The sequence below is a fragment of the Hermetia illucens genome, chromosome 5 (genome assembly GCF_905115235.1).
Source record: "Hermetia illucens chromosome 5, iHerIll2.2.curated.20191125, whole genome shotgun sequence".
NCBI lineage: Eukaryota > Metazoa > Arthropoda > Insecta > Diptera > Stratiomyidae > Hermetia > Hermetia illucens.
This window is the reverse complement of record NC_051853.1, coordinates 75,180,310-75,201,457: the sequence shown is the minus strand read 5'-3', so window position 1 is coordinate 75,201,457 and position 21,148 is coordinate 75,180,310. Positions and strand designations below refer to the sequence as shown.

Below are 21,148 nucleotides of genomic sequence, written 5' to 3'. Positions count from 1 at the left end.
TCTTCGATGGCTTGCCTATTAATGTCAATTAACCTTTAACCTCTGTTAATAGGTACCATCGCTGAAATTACGAATCCCGCATCTTTCTTCGAAATGCGATAGTGACTCCTAACGTGCTCAAACGATATTCTGCACAAAGTTTTCTCATAATAAGCCTTTCCATTAAGAACCTTCGTTCAAACTGTGTTGTGTATAGCAGAATGGATGCACACATTCTAGATAACAGGGTTCTCTAATGGTAAGCATCATGCCAACTAGCACCATACCTTTTCGCTCACGTAAGTCAAACGTTCCTTTGGAAAATAACCGATGATCCAGCATAACGCACACCTATTCACATGCTGCCCACTCTTGATCGGGTAGCGCGAAAACCGTAATGCTGTGGAAACATATTTCAAGCTTCTTCTTTGATTGTAGGAAGGCTGTTGGGTATAATGCGCTTAAACAGTTTCCCCATATTATCCCGTAAATTAATGAGCCGATACGACGGTTACCCACCAGGTGGTTTATAACTCCTCGGTAGTAGCACCAGCATTTGCTTTTCTACTGACGTGGGAAGATGCCCTATTTCAAATAGGAATTAAAAATAGAACTACTCCGTTTGGTTTTTCGTCCAGCCCGCGTATTTGTTAGCCGCCAAGGTTTGGCAGGTAAGGATAAGCTTGTTTTCTGTTGTGGCTGGAGCATCATTTGGGAGATGCTCTCTTCGCTTGTTGTGACAGGGTAGTCACTATCTTTTGTAATTAAACTGGGAGCTTTTACCATTTTATATGTTTCCCTCCAAAAGTCAAAGTAGGCCTCTTAACCCAGCTGCTTAAACGAATTTCTTTTTTCTCACGGAACACCTCCCTCTTGTAAGCTTTGTATGTCGCACTTCTCTGTGTAACTACCTACACGTCATTTTTGCATTGGTAGTTTTTATCGCTTGTAGGCATGTCGCACGCAGTTGCTTGATTTCATCATTGTACTCGGCTTTCGGTAATCTGTGGGCATTACTTTTGCGCCTCGGTATAGAGGCATCCCAGGCTGCTGACAATTTTTTCGTTACATAGGTTATGATATCGCCCATCTCCCGTTGAGAATTAAAAATTTTTTGGAGAACTCTCATCTCGAACGCGGGTAAGAGTTCACAATTTTTGTTGCTAAGAATCGAAGTTTCCGATTAATACATAAGGACCAGGAAATGTGTGTGTGTGGATCAAATCCGAGTGAATAGGCTACGGCAGGCGGATCATTTAATCCGTATAGGTGAGGATGATCCAGTCTGGAAAGTCGTTAAGGACAATATCTATGGGATTTTTTTGAGTAGGTTAGGTGAATCCATTTACGGACAGACTGTTGGGCTCCCACAACAGTATGTCGTCGGACTACCGACTAAACACCTCCCCATCGTCAGAAAGCTAGCCTGGAACCGTTTGTCACATTACTTCGGGCTAGTTCCCGAGGAAATTATTTTCACCAACGGGAGAGGAGATGAAGAAGGGAACAGTCATTTCAAGAAACCTCCTACCATCCGGCTCCTCCACCGGTCGAGCTCTACCTTCTTAGCAACGAGAAGGACCCGAACGTAATGGGCAACGTGGCTCCGTGTCAGCACTCCTCAGTATCTCCTCGACAATGTTGTCTGGAGAGAGATCCCCTGTTTTTAAATAGAACTGCCGACGAATCCCATCCCACCTTCCAAAGAAAAAGAGTGTGATGGGCGTCGTTCACAACTCCATTAGAAAATACACAATCCGGAAATCATATCTATCCAATCTTGTGCAGGTAAGACTGAAAACCTCCATGTCCACTTAAGAACTGGGTAAGGAAATAGTCAGTCTCACAATGTTTCCGATTCAGCCCCGGACCTAAGTTGTCGAGAGCCGCGCAGTCCGTCTGCCTCTATTTTTATTTTACCAAGAGAGTTGCCACTCGTCTAGGGTGCGTTGCCGTTTTTCACGAGCAACCACCTCCCTTGGCTCTTCTCCCTTGCCCTTGTATATGGCTTGACGCTTCTTGGCAAGAAGGGCAATGGGGATCACTACCACCATTACCATCACGGTTCGTTCAGAGATAGTGCGGTACGCAGACGCCACTCGTAAAGTTTCCAGTCTCTGTACTTGCGCGAGATGCTTACGATATACCCCCTTGCCAAGAGCAGTAGCCTGTACCTTAGTGCCATAGAGCAGAACAGACTGCGTTGAAGTCATCAGGAGACGTGGCCTGCTAGATGTAGGACCCCCAATATTTACCTACTTAACGCCGAAACTCCAGCTGCTCAAAAGAGCTCATCTTTGAGTCAAGAGTCAGTCCAAGGTACTTTACCGCTCGTAAACTCGTCGACTTGCCGAACGATATGGGATGCAGGGTCGGAATTCTCTTTTTAGCCTGGATGACTCCTCTAACCCTCTAGCGTTTTATAGAGCAGGGAGCTGTTCCTCAGATAGTCCCTAAGACGAGTCCGTAAGAGAATGTTCGGCACGTGGGACGTATTGTCTAGTGTACCTAGAATGTCTTTCCATCTTACGGTATCTATGGTATAGTGTACAGTGTTTCTGCCATTTATATCAACATCACGAATAACCTTTTCCAAAGTCAGGTTAAAAAGGTTGCATGAACGGACATCCTCGTCCAGCAATGTTAGTTCCTCATTTGGTAGACTGCTTTGAAGTTCATCGTTGTAACGAAAACTTTATACTTGACGCGTTTTACGGTGCATAGCCACTATAGACATGGACGCCGTCATTTTTGGCTCTTTTCATCACCTGGTGTTCCGGTTATTTTTACAAACGGGTGTCTTCCAGTCGGCTAAATGGTTCACTTTTCATTTTTGTCGGTGGCTGATACTACGTTGCTTTTTCTTGGTTTAATACACCCCTTAAGTTCATCCTAGAATCATAACATGTGATACAGGTACTAATATGGAACATGATATTGCAAAAGGTAGATCAGTTCCTCTCTCATGTAAATTATCTGCAACTCGAGGCATAGAACGTTAATATAATAATAAAAGCTTTTCATATTTGAAGTGTCGAGCTTACAGTTTTTTGACTTCTTTGTTAACGTTTCACTGCTATCCCCTATTTAATCGACAATAAGGTCTGCTAAGCATATCACCATGAAATTTCTAGCTAGACTGAGGTTAATTTTACCGTCAGTGCCTCTGAACTTCCTGGACTTACGAAATCTAGTATCAGAGGCTGAGCAAGTGGCAACCAAACGCCCACCCGTGGATAAAAAATGATTACGGATACCTAGAAATGAAACCAACCGTGGAGGAGCGGAGGGAAAATTAAGTTGAGGTGCAGGATTGCAGAAATCCAGTACCGGGTGTTTTTGGGAGTGGATATGTGGACTCCCAACCGTTAATATCCGACGAACGCAATGGCTCAGTGGGTGGGAACTGTCGCTACAGTGGCTACATTACAAGCGGACGGGTGGGACTAGAACTATTTTCATCGACGAACATGTTTAGAAGGAGCTCGATTCATCGCAGATCCCCATCAATACGGAGATAGGCACCGCGATCGAAAGCACTACCCCAGTGTGGATTGTATAGTGGGAGGACACGCAAAGCTGACAAAGCATGCGAGCGGTGTAAAACGCAGCGACCAATCGGGGATAACCGGATTATGGAACTGTGCGAATACATCAAGGGACGCCAGAATATTCATAAGAATATAAATGCTATGATAAGAGGCATGTGGTTGACGTACGGCAAGCCCAGCATGATTAGGGAGTGAAGGCGTCGAGTGGAAAAGTGAGCCAGGTGACACAAGTGAAGTCCATACAAAGCACGAGAAATGAGAAACCCAGGAAGAGGTTGCGCAAACGGTTAAACGAATCAATAGGCTAGCACACTCCGATAAACATTGAAGTCAAAGACTAAAGCATTTGGGTCAAATGTCAAATCGGGCAAGAAGCGCTTTGGTTTTACGGAGAACAAGTCTCCCAGGAAATACTGGGAGGATGGATTCGTCAGAGTAAACCTGAAAGCAATCCACATATAAAGATGCTATGCTCCAATCAGGGCTCTACTTGTCGAGTATGAGTATGATACGGGTTCAGGTTCTCGATGCAAGGGGACGTTGGCCTAAAATCATCATGGCGAATTTTATTGCGTAGATTTTTGAGCGCGGCAGTCAGACAAGAATGGTGAGAAGACAAATCATTCAGGGAGCTAGAGGTGGCACTCGCAAACGTTGGGATCTAATACGATTTTGCAGGAAGGGAACTAGGGTCTACCGGGGGCATGACATACGTGAGTGCCGCTTTATCGAGCTCGAAAAAGAGTTCTCGCAGAATGCCAGGTGGATTGTCCGGCTGGACGGTGAAAGCTTTTGAGAGAGATACGTTCTTTTTGGATGGTACAGTCATGCCCGAAGCTCCACAATAGGCAACCGAACTACGAACAACGAAATAGCATTTTTACGACACTAACGTTTCAGAGTAGCGAGGCTTTACCACAGGCTTAGGAGAAAGCCCGACAGCGTCGATTAAGAGGAGACGCACATACCACTACGGGGTCGTTTAAAAATGTTGAGTCCATTCGGAGGAGTATAGAGAATTGCTTCAAACAGCTGTGCGACTATTCTAGGGGGAGGGTTTGAGGGTGGTAATGACCTGCTACATTGTTTTCTCAGCAGAAGGCAAACGGTGGCTCAGCCCAACAAGACAGTGATACCTCCAGCAACCGAGGAGGAGCTGCGAGAAATATGTAGTAGATGGGCGACAACAAGGCCCCTCTTTGGATGACGTCTCTAACACTGCTTTCGAGGTGACAAAGACAAAGAAGATCCGACCTTTTTGCTATTCGCTAACAACTTTGAGGCCTAAAAGAAGGAATATTCCCTACGCAGGGGAAAAAGCAAAAGTTACTTTTACTTTCCAAACCCAATAAATCACCTGGAGATCCAGGATTATATCTTTCAATCTGTTTGTTGGATGCAATTGGGAAGGTGGAGAGAGTCATCTACAACAGACTGTTATCCATCATCCAAAGCGGTAATGGTCTACTGCAGCGCCACTAGGGGAAGAAGAATAGGAATGAATTTGATAAAACACGCGCTGAATTCTGGCAATTGCTGTGCCGTGTTGGTATTGTATTTCAAAAATGCATTTAACTCCGCCAACTGGATGCGAAGGGTCGTTGGCGGACATAGGTGCTCCTGGATATTTAAAGAATATGGAAGGAAATTGCCTTTCAAAGAGGACCCTCTGGTACGGGGCGGGTGAGGGCCCCAAAGAGTATATCGTCACAGCGAGTTTATCGGAAAGCACGGTGCTGGGTGCCCTACTGTGGGGTGTCATGTATAATGTATAATATTGGCGGAAACTACGATTGCCGGTTTTGCGGATGACCTGGCTTTAATTATTAGAACACAGCATCCAGAGGCTGTGGTGGTCTACGCTATGGGGACAGTGAGAGTGGTAAAGATCTGAATAGAAAGAGCCGAATAAGAAAACGGGAGCAGGTAAAAGTGGAAGTCCATAGACATACGGTTGTGTTGAAGTCGGCTGTTAAATACCTGGGGGTGCTGATTGATGTAAGACTGAGCCTTAGAGAGCACTTAGGGTACATAAGGCAGCACTGATAGTAGCGACATTCGGACGAAAAAAAACTGAGTGTGCTGTACCCTCCAAGACGGAGGATGGGATGGAGGAACACCCAGAACGCTAGGATGCGGCAAGGGCAGAGTGGAATAATCTCCAGCAATGCAGATGGGACGAGTCGGTGGATGCCCGGGAATATTTCCTAGGAAAACACGGGGAGATCAAATCAATATCAGAAGCCCTTTTGGGTTGAATGACTCCCTGAATTGTCCTGGATGCGGTGGTATACCGAAGGATCTAGAGAACTGGCTTACGATTTCCTCTGCAATCGTAAAATTACAGACGGATTTGCTGAATGAAGAAAATAGAAGAAAAGCAGAAAGGAGCAGAGGCACGACTGCCAAAAGGCAAACCTACCGCGCAAAGTAATACCTAAATGATGGTCCCTCGGGGCCGGGATTGGAGAGATTGGAGGTAGTTTTAGTGGGCGTCTTTCTAAGATGTTCCACTATCGTGTACGAACAAAAAAAATAGCCTTTGAACTCCGCTAATAAGAAAATTTATCTATTTGCATGATTTGGTTATTTTGAGCTTGTCCTTTTTCGGCGTAAAGAGTAGGAGACATTCAATTCAATATTTCGAATTGAAAAATAACAAGGGAAGCTCTCAACCTTTCAGAAGACAATTTCCGTGGAAAGAAAAAAAATCATTTTTTATTTATACAAAAAGAGTATTTTCAGTTATTTTATTCAATATATAATACATAGTAATAATTATAGTTAACATGCCTCCAAATGTGGATCAACACAACATTGAAATTACTTTTGTTTCATTTCGTATGTTCTTATTGTTTTAGCCCATTGTCTTCCATTCATATTTTTTTTTAAATTTATTTATCATTTATTTTTAAGGAAAGTTTGACTACCATTTCTCATGAACTAATTATAATACGAGCCTACTTAAGAGAACAAAAGTAAAATTCAAATGAAAATAAGAATAAAATAAAATAGTTTCTCCTAATCGTAAACTCATAACAATAAAAAAACAATCAAAATAAAGAAAATTGTTATAACTAAAACACCACAGTCATTGAATATTCGAGTGATAGAAGGCGAAGTAAACGTGTTTACACAAAATAAGATACTAGGTAAAAACATGTACACAGTTTTAAATAGTGGCAGTATCTTTTCTTCTAAAAATCCTAATGTTCATAATAGCGCACAATCTTATAAAATTAGCAAAAAAGAAATATTTACAAGACAAAATTTACATCGATTTTAAAATTATATTGCATTTTATTCTCAATTTACAGTAACACATGTTACAAGTATGTTTAAAAAGTGATAGAAAATATAGAAAGAAAGTAAAGTGAAAGCAAGAGCAGCAGCAAAAACCGTCTGTAAGTTTTTGTAACATTGAAGTATGCTGACATTGAAGAAGAAAGCCAAGACAGATTATGAAGGTTTTCTGAGTAGAAAAGCAAGAATAGATAAAATATTTTGCAGCAATTGATAGCTGTGCATAGAAGTTCAGAATTTAAGAAGCTCTTCGTCTGTGTCTATAAGAGAAATATTAAATAAGAAGTAGTTCCACATGTATTTCGTTGCGTCTCGTTTAATTTTATATAATAAATAATGGGGGGATATGGAAGAAAAATATAATAATTTTAAAAGAAATTAAAATTTCTAGTTTTTTTATATATTTTTTCTATTTATCGATTTTTTTTGTTTTGACTGAAGAAAAAATTGGTTTTAATAAATGGTCACAGTTGGATGTCTGACTTTTTTGATTTGTCTACATTTTTTATTCGTTGGAGTATTTTTAATTAAATAATTTGATTTTATTGTTTTATCTAAAATGGTTGGTTCTAAAGCTGATTGTTTTTAGATAAGTGATGTAATGAGTCGTGCCTTGAAGTTGACTATCCTTTCGCTTGTTTGTGCGATGCGCTGTAAGGAGGGAAAATAAAATATTTAAAAAATTGGTCAAGTTTAGGGTTACTAAGATCAGTATACTTACAAGAATCAAATCTTGGATCAAGTTGGCAATTCCACGATTAGCCAAAACGAACAATCGTGTTACTGGTCCGGGAATACCTTCAGTGTATCCATCACCACCAATGGTGGCTGTGTCTTCTCCAGAGATTGGAGCGTTGGCTTTTTCGTCAGTTTGTTGTGTACCAACACTTCCCGAGAATAGCTATAAGAAGATTATAATTTTTATTACGATTTGTAATTAGTTTCTACTCCAAATACGTTCAAAACATTTTCCTATGTGAGTTTCTAAGTTTAAAAGATATTATAGACAACAAATACTGAAATTCAAACAAATTTTATGTATAAACTGTTCACTTAGTAGATAGAAAACATAAGTAGCGGCTGAGCTGCGGGATTACACGTTTTCATTCATTTATTCTTATTCAGTTCAATCGTCTGTCATTTTGTCATAGGTTTTTGTTTAAATGCTGGGGTACATTTTGGGTGCTTGATTTTTTTTCCTCCGAGAAAAACAAAGGCAATAAATGTTAGAACAAGATTTACCAATTTTGTATCTAAAAGTATAAATTAGTTATATAATAAAATTTTGTTCCAAAATCGTTTATGTACACATAATAACATGCATTAATGCATGCATGCAACATGCATTAAAATAAAACTTGTTCGTAAAAATACAGAAAACCGTCCCAATGTTAAGAATAGTGCTTGAAAAATCAAACAATCTTTAATAATAATTATTTGAAAATTTGGTTAAGAAAATATTTTAGAAAATAAAACTATTTTCCAATATTGTTAGATTTGTTTTGTAATTTCCTTTTAGTTATATTCATAAATATAGAATGTATTTAAAACCATGCAAATTTTTTATATGCTACCATAAAAACACAAGCGACATTCTGACAGATGATTATCCTTTCTGATGTCCAAGATAGTTTTCGAATAATTGAAAAAAAAATATTTTAGTTTTGAATTGAATATTACAGATTACATATTATATTTCGAAGTGCATATGTATATGCATTTTTATCAATGGAATGGACTATTCTTTAAAAATCCAGCTGCTCAACTGAGGTACGAAATAGAAAAAGATTTATACAAATTTTTATACATAAATTTATATAACGCAAGGAAAACATAAATATTTTACATAAAAGTAATTACAAAACATATTCACAATAATCATTTTCAAGCACTTTTCCAAAATTTATGTTAAATAGTAAGAAATAAATGCTGCCCATAAGCATTTATATGGAATTTGCAGATATTTTTTAGATTTTGGTTAAGTTAGTGATTAAATTGCCATTGGAACTAAATAAATCTCAAAATGATAATTTTCCCCATTGGCTAGTATGAAACTCAGGTTTGTGTTTAAGATTGGGAACCAAAGAGCTCATGCAAGAAGATCATGCAAACATAGGCAGCGGAAATATGGAATAGTAAAAAGAAGGAAGTAGGTAACGGAAGAGAGCGTCCGGCAAAAAATTTATATAATTTTCGGAAATTTATTTGACCTTTTGTCCATGAACCTATCGATTAATAGGATGTAATAACTAACGTCCAAGTAAAGATTAAGGAAGCAAATTTACAAACGCCAAACCCAAACTTGGATTTTAGTAAATTAACAGTTCCCATCTTAGATATTCCAACAATTTAAATTGTTTTGTGTGTGTGTTTCAATTTTTACAGATGTCTCAAGTATTTTTTGTGTTTGTGATATGATCGTTACCCCATCGTTATAAGTCCCTGATGTCCGTTTATCGATTGACTGTCCTGGTTCTTCCGGTCCTGTTTCTTGTGATTGTTGTTGTTTAATGGTTGTTGTGGTTGTTAATCTCTGTGAACCTGTATCGTTGAGATCTAGAGATTCTGTTCCGGCTACAACACGATATACAGTTCCAGCAGCTCGTGCAGCACGATCAGCTGTACGCTGATTTTATTTATTTATTTTTATAATTTTCATGTTTTTTGGCTACGTTTTATGGGGAGTTTATTGTGAATTATGCATTTTTTCATTATTATATGAAATGGAAAAAGATATCGCATTGGATGATTATGGAGGATGCGTCCATAATTGAAACAAGAAATTGTGAAACATTTGATTTAACTATGAAAGGCCTGTAGATTGAAAATGTTAAAGATAATATCGAACACGAAAGCTTACGCGGTTGTCCCGATTGTTCACTTTAGTGCATAATATTTGTTCTCATCTTAAAAAATTCTTTCAGCGTATTATATTTTCAAGTTAGGAATATATTGTACGAAGATATATATATAATAGTTACTCAATCAGTAATACTTACACGGATGATGTCGAAGAGGAAGTTTCCGGAGCCTCCTGCTCCACCACCTGATCCTCCCAAGCTGAAGCTAAGGAATCTGTAAAATTGAAACAAAAATAAATAAATCTGACTTCTTGAGAAAGTGTGCCAAGATTTCAAATAGTTGAACAATGTTCCACTTCTGTGTGCAGAATAATTTGTGGCAATTTTTAAGTCTCATAAAGGAGGTCACTTAGCAACTATTCTATAACTTTATTTTTATGCTGTCTAAAAAAATACGTCGGTTTTTTATGAAAACACACAATCCAGCAGCTTCAACGGTGCCCCAGAGGTCCAGAGAATATTTGCTGTTTCGTTTCGATAAGTTCAACTACATAAGGTTGGAACAAGCAGCAAAGAATGAATTATTTTATCGCTCCAATAAACCATCATGAAACCAATGATAACTAGGTGAGCCAACTTTCACACAAAGTGGGTAACGCTTATTTATGATCTGACTCTAACCTACCTACGCTACGTGAACTTAGAACTCCAGGCCAAAAAAAGTGGGAGAAAGTTTTTTTCGAATTGGTCCTGTCCGAACGGCGGACTCAGGACTCTTTCAATTTCAAAGTAAAAGGTAGAACTCCCGTTTTGGTTACAGCGCTATCATGCGTTTCCTCGTTTATTATGGAAGGATACACACAAGGATATTTTTTGAAAAGGCAAACACTGGTCTGGAAAATTAATCAAGGAATATTTTTATCATCGTCCCCAACAAGAGAATGAAACTTGATATAACTGTCATAGTTTGGATGTTTAATTTTGGAAGGAAATGAAACTTCTGAAACATTAGTGTGGAAATTTGCCCTCAATATCGTCCAGGAACCATGGATGTGTCAGTAGCTCTGTTCAGAGATGGGACAGTAGGCACCAGCATTTTGGAAAAGTCTCTAGTATTTTTACGATTATATTCTGGTAGCACAATAGTACAATTCACCCTTGCATCCTTTGACCTACTTCAGTTTTCCTTATTTTTAAAAGGATCTGACCAATATGATCACCTAATCATCAGCCTTCGTTAGTTAACGGTGGATGTTGGAAATCATCCAAATTGAACTCAATTAGCAACTTTACCAAAGTGCTCAATCGTAGTAGTAACTGTTTTGGGACAGAAGTTGTAGAAGACCACAGGATGATGATTCCGCTAATTGTTTTAAATTGTCATCTTAACAGCTATTTAGCAAAATAGATGGAGGTGGGTCATCAACGTGATGTTATTATTACAGTGAACAATTGAAAAAAAAGGCTGAAAGAAGAAGAAAGTATACTCTTTCCAAATGCCTTGCTCCAAAAAGCAGTGATTGTTTTTGTTCCATAAGCGATCAAATTAGCTCTCTTGACAAGTCAATAATTTGAGAAATGTGCTCCACAACGACCAAAGAAATCCAAATGCAAAGTTGTATTTGTACGAAAATGATAGGGAGGTATCCACTTTTTTTATCGAAGATTGAAGCTCTAGAGGGACTCTGGGAGAGTCAACAGATTCCGCTTTGTTGACATGTATGGTCAAAGGGTTACTTAGGTGATAGGGTCGATTGCAGCTGTAGAGAGAAAATCCGAGCCCGGGGTGAAAATTATGCGGGAAAATTGAGTCCGGGATGAAAATTGTGTGAGTTTCTTCTTTTCATTAAAATCTCCATTTCGCTTTCCGCAAGAAAATATCGGGCCCGGGAGGGGGGTCGATACTTGGCCAGGCCCATCTGCAAGTGGATGGCTTATTCAGGAACCCCTCGTTTGTAAAACGAAAATTACTTTGTGTTGTTCATTTCTATGGATGTATTTATGGTGCAGAGCCCTTCGCGCATAGCATGAATGGTAAGAGTAAGAGGTATAGTTTGTCGTAGTGAAGATCCAAAGAAGTAGGTGAAGAAAACTCTGTTTTAATAGCACATCATTTTGACAATTCAATGCATCTACTACACAACTGATCCCCTGAATAGCGTCTGATCCTAGCTTTGAATCCAAATCCTTACAAGGATATACGCCAAGTTATGCGTAACTTCGCCGTTTGTATAGATAAATTCGAAGATAACGACATAATCAACAATAATAGTAAGAACTAAAATGACACGTTTGGAAATAGTCGAAAATTTTAAAAGAAGTGACAATATACCGTTAAAGTGGGGATTCTACAATAAGCCTATTTGCACGAATCACGAAGTTATAGCGGTTACCTATCCGGGTTATCCCTGAAAAACGGGCAATGCGTTCCGTTCCAGCAGAGAAGGCAGACAAAAATGGAGAGACGTAATCGATCTTGGAATCATACGTACGATACACCTTTGTAGGGAAAAAAATTTTTGTCTATCAACTTAAGGATCCTAAGTCCAATCGACTTGATGACGGGCCGACCAAATTGGAAAGAAACTTACTCCGACATTGGACTGTTTGTTTCATTGTCAGTTTGGGTACTGAACTTTTTAAGAATTGGCCTGTTCGATATTAGGTAGATGCTGATTCAGGAGCCCTCAAGCTTTAAATAAAAACAAGTCGGGAAACCGGAAGCTGGGCGCTTCAGGTATGAAAGGTTTTGTTTACTTCTCCTGTGAGTATATTTGAGTGTAGAACTATCCCATTTGTACGTAGCCCGTTAAGAATATGCATTTAGCATATCAGATTTAGTACTTCGGGCTGTAAATTTGCACGGTAAAGACAACTTTGTGCTACTGTAAATTTGTTACTAATAATATGATTAAACTCGGAGATAATATGCTTCATATTATATTTTATACTACTACCAACTTTTATAACTCTGAGATAAGGGGGGGTTTTACTCAATTTTTCCAAAAATATGGTAATATACTATTATTAACTTATTTTGAGGCCTGGGCACCGTATAGAAGCAGCTTCATGATTTTTTCCACATTTGTCGGTTGAGTAGTTTCTGAGAATGGGTCCGTTAAAGAAATCATCACTTTGCACACCTCCCACTCCTCGCCTTTTTAACAAATCTCAAAACTAAGATCGGCTTCGAAAAGTACTAATCGAGACCTTTCATTTGATACCCCACATGACTATATTTGGTGAAAAAAAATTTTACACCCCCCTTTTACATGTATGGAGACCCCCCTAAATCTCAACGTAGGAGGATATCAGTCACTGCATGTCTGGGGGTCGACAGGTTCCACCTTCTCACCAAACTTGGTGTCAATCGGTACAGCCGTTTCTGAGAAAAGTGCCTGTGACAGACAAACAGACAGACAGATTTCAAGGGACATCTGGACTTTGCCTGTGAGAAAGCGGCAAATACCAGCGTACCATTAGTGCCTAACATTGGAGGTCCAAGGTATAGTCGCAGATTACTTGTGGCCGGAGTGGTTCGTTCCACACTATTATACGCGGCACCAGGTTGGGGGGAAGCACTAGCGTGTGAGAGTAATCGTAGGAGAGTGAATATGACTTACCGCTTAGTGGCGCTAAGGGTGTGGAGCGCCTTCAGAACAATATCTGCCGAGGCAGTTTGTTATTGCGGGAATGATCCCGTTAGACATTCTGGCAAGTGAGACACGCTGCCTGTACGAGACAAGGAAAATGAATCCTCTTGAAAAGGATGCAGAATACCGAAAGGCGGCAAGGCGAGAGTCGCTGGAGAAGTGGCAAAAACGGTGGGACGACTCACACACTTTGATTCCCCGTATTGAGGAGTGGATCCAGCGACGACACGGTGAGATTAACTACCATCTGACGCAATTCCTGTCAGGACATGGCGGTTATAGGAAGTACCTGCACCAATTCAGGCTGGATGATTCTCCCTTGTGTCCTGAATGTGGTTGCACACCTGAGGACACGGAGCATGTTTTGTTTCACTGTCCACGATTTCTCTCAGAAAGGAGGGGTCTGGAAGACTCCCTGAAAACCACCCTAAGCCCGCAGAACATCGTCGGGAAAATGTTGAAATCGGAGGGAAACTGGTGTGCGGTGAACACCGCAATCAAACGAATACAAGAGGACGCGAAGAACGAAAGGCATGGTCGCGTAAAACGCAGTCCACCCCGCGAAGTAATGCTTTGCGGCGGTCCCGGTGAGAATTCCACACGCTACTGCAACCTGGCGCGGCAGTGTCTTTGTAAGATTGCCACCTCCATCCATGCAAAAAAAAGTCAGACAGACAGACAGACGGACGGACAGACAGATATTGAACCGATTTTAAACCTTAAAAACATGCTTTGGTCAAGCTGATACCCGAACAAGATGGTTTTGGTCCTAGTCATAATTCGTGCTCATGGGATATTTGCGAATGTATATAAGAGAGCGATCAGCATGTTGGAACTACTTCGATCAAGTTCCATTTTGTGTAGAGGTAAGGCAGCGTTTTATGATTTGCCTCTGATTTGCGCGGAATGAAGCTGTCTATCAGTCAGTGGAGTGGAAAGGATGGATCTCATCCGGAAAACAAGGATAGAGGAGTAGATGGTGCTTACTAGGTGGGGTCAAGCGGTCTTACAAGCGAAGGCTACTTCCATCATGCAGGGAAACATCTCCACAGATGATGGGAACTTCAGGATTTCATCACATACGACAGAAATGAAAGAAGTGCTGAAAAAAGAGCAAGCACTAGCGGCGGAAAAATCTGCATTCATAGTTGGCCAGAGAGACAACCGATAAAAGGTGTTGAAAGGAAAACTAGGAAGATCCACTTTCAATGATACAACAAGAGGAATTTCGTGATATGATAACCAAAAAACTAAGCACCATCGAAAAGTGACGAAAATGTAGAAACAACATTTTAATCCAGAGAAGTCGAACCGGTGGTACACTTCTTGATCTTGGGTTGCAGTGCAGAGCATCCTGAGTACAAAAGCAGTTGTTTTCAATCCGGAATCTATATATATCTAAATAAAAGGAGTAGACTTTTTGGCCAAGAAAAAGTGGTTGAGGCACAAATTAAGTTTTTTTTAATACTTTACTTTACTTCGATGTGACCAATCTCAAAGCGAAAGTTATATTTGTAAAGCTCAGGAGTCAAAAAGTTGCCATTATCAGCGCAGTCGAGTCGAAAAAGCTTCTCGTGCGCCGGGGAATGGTATGTGCTCTTCGAGGACCGTGATAAATGCAAAGAAGGGCTGATTTACGTTTCTGATTTGGGCCGATATCAGGTTTCCGAAGAAGAGTTGCAGAGTGAAAAAGGAGGATGATGTACATCCTGGAAACGAATACAGACAAGCGTACAACTGCCAATGTATTGGTGGGTTAGATGGTAAGAAAAATATGAACTAACTAACTCTGGAATTAATATTTTTCAGCAGTTACCTTTCACCAAACGAGATATGCTTTTCGAGATATCTAAGGTATTCATATATATTTAAGATATCGGTAGATAGATAGCGTCAGGACATACAATCCCGCTATTAGTGCCAGCAGTGCATTGGTATAGGGTACTGAGACATTGCATGCTCAGTAATAATCAATATCCAAATGGTGAATGACTCTTGTCAATACTCTGACTTCCGATGAATAGGTAGAATGTGGGGCAAACTGATGTAGGTAAACTTGACTAGACTCTTGGATGCAGTTTAAAAGCTACTCAAGAAGACTATCAAGTCAAAACTGGTGTGAGGAATGTTGTGGATGCGCTGATGCCAAAGCATTATGATTTAGAGCGTGGCAATTTATAATTGATGCGATTGAGGAAGTGCTCCGAGTGGGCCGATTAGTTGAGGTAGATAACTGCTACTGCCGACGAGAGGTGCTCCATATAGTGGTTTTCTTCTTCTGTATTTTCTGTTCACTCAATGCGACTTAAGTAAGTTTCATTATATTCACGCTTAATTTTGGGCAAGAGATAAGCACACATTAGTGGAATAGCAGAAAACTGAACAAAGACATCCATGATAAGCGTAATTCGAACTCGGTGCAACGAGGTCGAGAAGCTAACATTTAACCCCTTTGGTGCTGCGAGGGCTACTCTAGTTCAACGCCAATCAGTGGCTCCTTCAGAACTAAGTCGAACAGTGTGTACTTTTTGGAGGGAGCTCCGGATTTCCAAGAACGAGCAATGATGATCTCAGAAAGTGAAAACTTTTACAAAAAGCTTGATACATTGTAAAGTAACTGGTTTTTTAACTTACCTCTTGTTACGATCATCATCGGCGACATCAGGCTCTTCAGCATCCAAAGTCAATTCATCAATAGCTGGTGCTTTTGATTCTGATACTTGTTGATCATTTGAACCTGTTTCATTGTCTGCAGGATTCGCTTGTTCGGCAGCCTGTTGAGCAGCTTGTTCGGCTTCCGCTTGTCTTGCAACACGAATCGTTTCCTGGAGCTGTTCAGTCAATGCAGCCATATCGATTGAATTATCGCCATTCTGTGGTTACATGTTGATGTTGTGTTGGTTTTTTGGTGCAATTGATTGATTGTTGGTCAGTTGGTTTCATGGTTTTGAATGTTTTTTTTTTATTGATTTTCCGCCAATCGTCATTGTTTCAGATGATTTTCATTGGAGAATTTGATCATGTCAAATGGTGGTTGTAATTTTGAATATGAATTTTTGATTGATTCAGTTCAAATTTTGCGTATTTTTTTTTGGTTTGATTGTTTTTGTGTAAGCGGAAGAGAAAAGAAAGGAGATAGTCGAAATGAAATTTTATAGCCACTTTTAAAATTATTAATAATATAGAATAGTAATATTAAATAAAATAATGGATTAAATGATTTCACAGCATTGGTATGCTTATTTTCTAGTTTCAATTATCGGATAATGATTACTTCATCAAATACTTTATGTTCATTTTTCATCGAATAATTTTCCCATTTTTATATAAAATGGTAAGGCATCTAGGTAAAGTTTTTGTACATAAATATAAACCGGAATAGAAAATTTACACGTATCAATGCTGTTTCTGAAATTATGAAAGTTATGTAAAAGTACACAACAAAATGTAAACCAGCAACAAACTAAAGTTTCCATGTTTTCTGTTTCTCCCAACAATTTAATGGTTGCATCAATTGCTCGAAACAAATTCTACGATGTTAATGGCAATTTCAAATATGAATTTTGATGGCTTTATACTTCCTTATGATGCCATATACGAAACGCAACGGTATAGTGTCAAAAGTGAAACAAAAATTACAGTCAAAGCATAGAAAAAGTAACAATTATAAATGTTAAATGAAAAGTCATATTTGTTGGTAAAATGACTTAGAGAAGACCGTAACCCTTTCGGTCCTCCCGGGAGTATGGTGTTTTAAGTTTTATTTTAGCTGTATCGTTTGTCAATTTTACGCTACAGGAACGAAGTAATTAGCGACAAAATACGAGTAAGAAATGCAGATAATAATATTAAAACGGGAAAGTATGAACATTAGAGAAAGAACATAAACAAAATTGAGCGAATGGTATAATTTTTGGAGCCCCTCTACTCGACTACTCAAACAATTGCGAAACTAAATGAAGAAACAAAAATGATTCAATATTTTCTATTATATAATTATTAGCGCCCAAAGTATGTATGTATATCAGCTGAATGTAGTGGTACAAAGTCAAATATTGTCATGTTTTAGCGTTAAATTTTATTCATTTCTAATTTACTTGGTGTAAATTTGCAACCAGAATGTAATATGTATGAGGTCGGATGTCTCCAATAATTTCAAATTGAATGTAGTGAAAGAAGGGAAGTCGAAAAGTCATGATAAACTAGAAGTTCATGGAAGGTGACATGAATTATGGCAAGACAACGGCAATAAGATGTTATAATGATAAAATGGTTTGGCAACAAGTGCTACAATATGTGATATGCATTACTAAATTATGATCGTAAGCAAAATTCTATATTTTCTACCTTTTCTAGGTCAATTCGAATCATTATCCAAAAATAATGGATTTGTTCACTGGGTCTACTCTAAACAATTTACAAAAAATTAAAATTTGTGAACGCCTGATTTTGAAAACCCAAAATGTAACCAAATAAATTTGTTTTTATTAAAAAAAATCTTAAAAGGAAATGTTGCATTATATATGATGTTTAGAAACCATTACAACTAATGATGTTAAACGTTTTTGAATGGAGGCAAAATATGGTGGACAAGCAGCTTCGGTAATTTACAATTAAACTAATGATCAAAAAATATTGAGTTCTAAAGTTCTAACTAAAAAATAAACTAAGGTTTGTCTATAAAAATTAACAAAATATCCCATTATAACTGTATTTATTTAAAAAAGGGTAATGTGGATTATATGATGTTGCTATCTTCCGATTTTGTGGTGTCCTCCGCATCATTCGCAGAATCCGACGAACTTTCATCTCCTCCTTTTTCCTCTTGGGTGTCTGGGGTGGTGTCATCATTATTACTATTGCTACTATCTTCGTTATTACTATCATCTTTGTTTTCTTCATCTGCACTATCAGTTGTACCATCATTACCATTGTCATTATTACCACTATCTTCTTCTCCACCATTTTTGGTATCAGCATCATCACTATTGCCATCAGTAGCAGAATCAGTTCTAGTAATAAGATCGGTATTTAGACTGACTGATAAGATATCAGAATCGGAATTAGATTCATCTACTTTTTTCATATAAACATAACCGGGTTCTGTTGTTGATGATGTTCCATCTTGCGATCCACCCGAGACACTGTTGTCCTCACTAGTTTTTGTTGCATCGTCATCATCATCAAAGTTTGGTAGATCAATTTCTACTTTGGTTCCACTGGGATTGGATGTTTCGCCATCGTCATCGTCCGTAAAATCTGAATCGAATGAAGTGCGTGAGCGTGATCGAGAGTTACCTTGCACGGCTGTACGTAGAAGGGATGGTCCAATTGCTCGAATCAATTGGCCAATAACTTTGTTTACACTCTGTTCCACTTGCTAGAATTTCGTAGAGATGAGCAATTATAATAAAATGATGAATTTGTTATTTTCCATTCTTGAGATTCGATAACAAAATTATTGTTTTGGTATGGATGTACTTATGTGCATTTTGATACACAAAGATGGTTACTAAAAAGTGCATCTTAGATAGGAGTCAATGGTCATGCCAATGTCGGTTGGATGCTCTATGATGTCTTAGTGGGCGATATAAGGTGATTATTTAATGAAAAGGTTCATATGTTGCGTGGTGGTCTGGTCCTGTCCGTTATATTAGTCCTCGATATTTTTGGTCAGGGTGTCTGCTTTATTGGTTTCTCAACTTGATCAAGATGTATGGTAAGGATCCCAATTCGATATATATGTATTTAAAATTTAACCAATAATTTAATTGAAATGAGTACTTAAAAAAACAATTCTCTGGTGCAAATATAGTACGTATACTGATATAGCAAAATAAATAAAATTCATATTTATAAATATGTGTATGTGAATTTCCCTAATAAAATTTACTCAAATATGGCTGAAAAGGAAGGTATATATTAGGTTGCAGTTTATGTATATACAAATAAGGAAGCAGTTAAGCTATTTATACGGCTCGAATATTATTTCCGTTGTCTATTTCTGAATGTATGCATACTAAATTACATATATTGGTTAGAATTAAAAATAACTGGACTTCTGTTTAATTTATAAGGAAGTTACCAATTGTTTTATTGCAATTAACCTTAGGTAGATAAAATGTATATACAAACGAATTAAGAATTTAAACAAAGTTATTGTTATTCGTTGTCTATACCTAATGCGAATGACAATATCCGGGTATTATATATCACGATATAGAAGGGGCTCCATATTTACCATACAGTTATTGAACTTATTTTACGGAAATTAAAGTAATCGAAACGCTGAACTAATTTAATATTTTTATAACGAAATTACAGTATTTCCAAATAGAAAAGACCTTCTGCAAGCTCGGTTCTTAAAGGTACCAATTGAAGTAGTGGAAAATTTGCTGATACATTTCTCGGCTGGTTTATATGTACACGTTCTACGTTCAAATTTAATGGAAAATATTATATTCTCCTGGTCGGCAATGGATGAAATTATTTGTTAAACCTCAAAAATATTTATAAAATGAAGTCGGCATTGGTCGCAGCACTAAAAGTTTGGGTTCCTGTTGGTAGTGAATGATTTTGCATTTTCATCAAACAAGTTCACCTGACCAAATCGGTAATGTTACATCATAAATCTTTCTTCCTAAATTCTTCTCTATAAAATACTAGCTGAACTGGGCAGACGTTGTTCTGTGCAGGTATATTTGGAAAAACTGTGGATTTACTTCATGTACTGGAAGAAGTGAGGAAATCAGATGGAACACACCGTCACCACGTACTTGAGGTGGGCGATCAGACCGGAGGGGGGCTCATCTGAAGTGGCTATTGCCAGGAAGTGTACCGGAGGTTATTTGGTATCATCGGAAACGGGATGGTGGCCTGAAGTATATGCTTCTGAAGAGTTCTTGGGGGATGTGCTTCCGCGTCGATTATTTACGGTTGGTGGTCGTGCCTATATCGCGAACCGAGCTCCTTGTGGGCTGTAGTGTGGAGTTGCGCTGTACAACTCAGGCGCGCTGTTCGCTTTAGTTGCGGCAGAGGTATCAGATAGGCCTCTCATACACGCAGTATAAACCGGTACCGCTGTGCTAATTTTGGCAGGACCCTGATTGTGGTCTCCAAATCAATCCATGTTTGAAGAGGACCGTGGGATTCTGCCTATACGACAGGCATTTACGTTAAACCCCTTGGACTTTTATGCTCTTCCAATTCGAATGTGGGTGTGAAATGACGATATGATGGTGCTATTTGAAAGCATGCGTTGTATTCCCGAATATACAGTAAAAAGTATTTGGAATCTTGAGAAACCCTAATAATGTAATTTAGTAGTAGTTAGTGGTGGCCGCGACAATATAAGCACGATATTACCATTGAATCAATGAGAACATTTTGGTGCATTTTGTAACCGTAGTGTTTATTGTAATGGGGATCGATTCTCAATATTGATCGAACCTGTAGTGAGTGTTCAGTTTTACCACGTCGTGGGTCTTGCTCTTCTGGAATTACAGCTGTTTTGTTATTCGTACACCACGTTTCCGAGCCGCCTCTTCAAGTGAAAGCCCAAACAAGTTATTAATTCATGTATTTCATTTTTGTCATCCGCGAGTTTTGTTCTTCCAATAGATCAGCAACTCTAATGTCTGACAAGATGGTATTTTCAGTCCCACCCCGGGTGAAAAGTTTAGGGTAGGGGAGAGGAGGCTCCCTTTTTGAGGTGCCAAAACCTTTCAACAAATGATGCCAGAATTTTTTTCTTGACGTTAGAAAGGGGGGACCTTATTCTTCCTTCCGCGAACCCTCTTTATTTCCTCCCTTGATTGAAGAGGGCCGCTCCTCTCCCCCTGCATAAACGTCTCAACAGTTT

The 21,148-nt window shown here is 38.7% G+C and overlaps 1 protein-coding gene across 4 annotated transcripts in view; it reads right to left on the bottom strand.

Annotated features, from left to right (window-relative positions):
• Positions 1-7,199: 7,199 nt before the first annotated feature.
• Positions 7,200-21,148, bottom strand: part of LOC119656655 (dentin sialophosphoprotein) — a 57,016-nt gene continuing 43,067 nt past the window's right edge. For 2 of the 4 annotated variants that reach the window (XM_038063124.1, XM_038063122.1), the window contains exons 4-8: positions 15,922-16,160; positions 9,833-9,908; positions 9,259-9,459; positions 7,555-7,734; positions 7,200-7,484 (exon numbers count right to left, since the gene is read on the bottom strand). In XM_038063124.1, coding sequence (XP_037919052.1) covers positions 7,419-7,484; positions 7,555-7,734; positions 9,259-9,459; positions 9,833-9,908; positions 15,922-16,160 — 762 coding nt within the window. In that variant the 3' untranslated portion in view covers positions 7,200-7,418. Of the gene's footprint in view, positions 7,485-7,554; positions 7,735-9,258; positions 9,460-9,832; positions 9,909-15,921; positions 16,161-17,750; positions 18,668-21,148 lie in introns of those variants that run through there. The other 2 variants (XM_038063126.1, XM_038063125.1) reach the window with 2 other exon arrangements.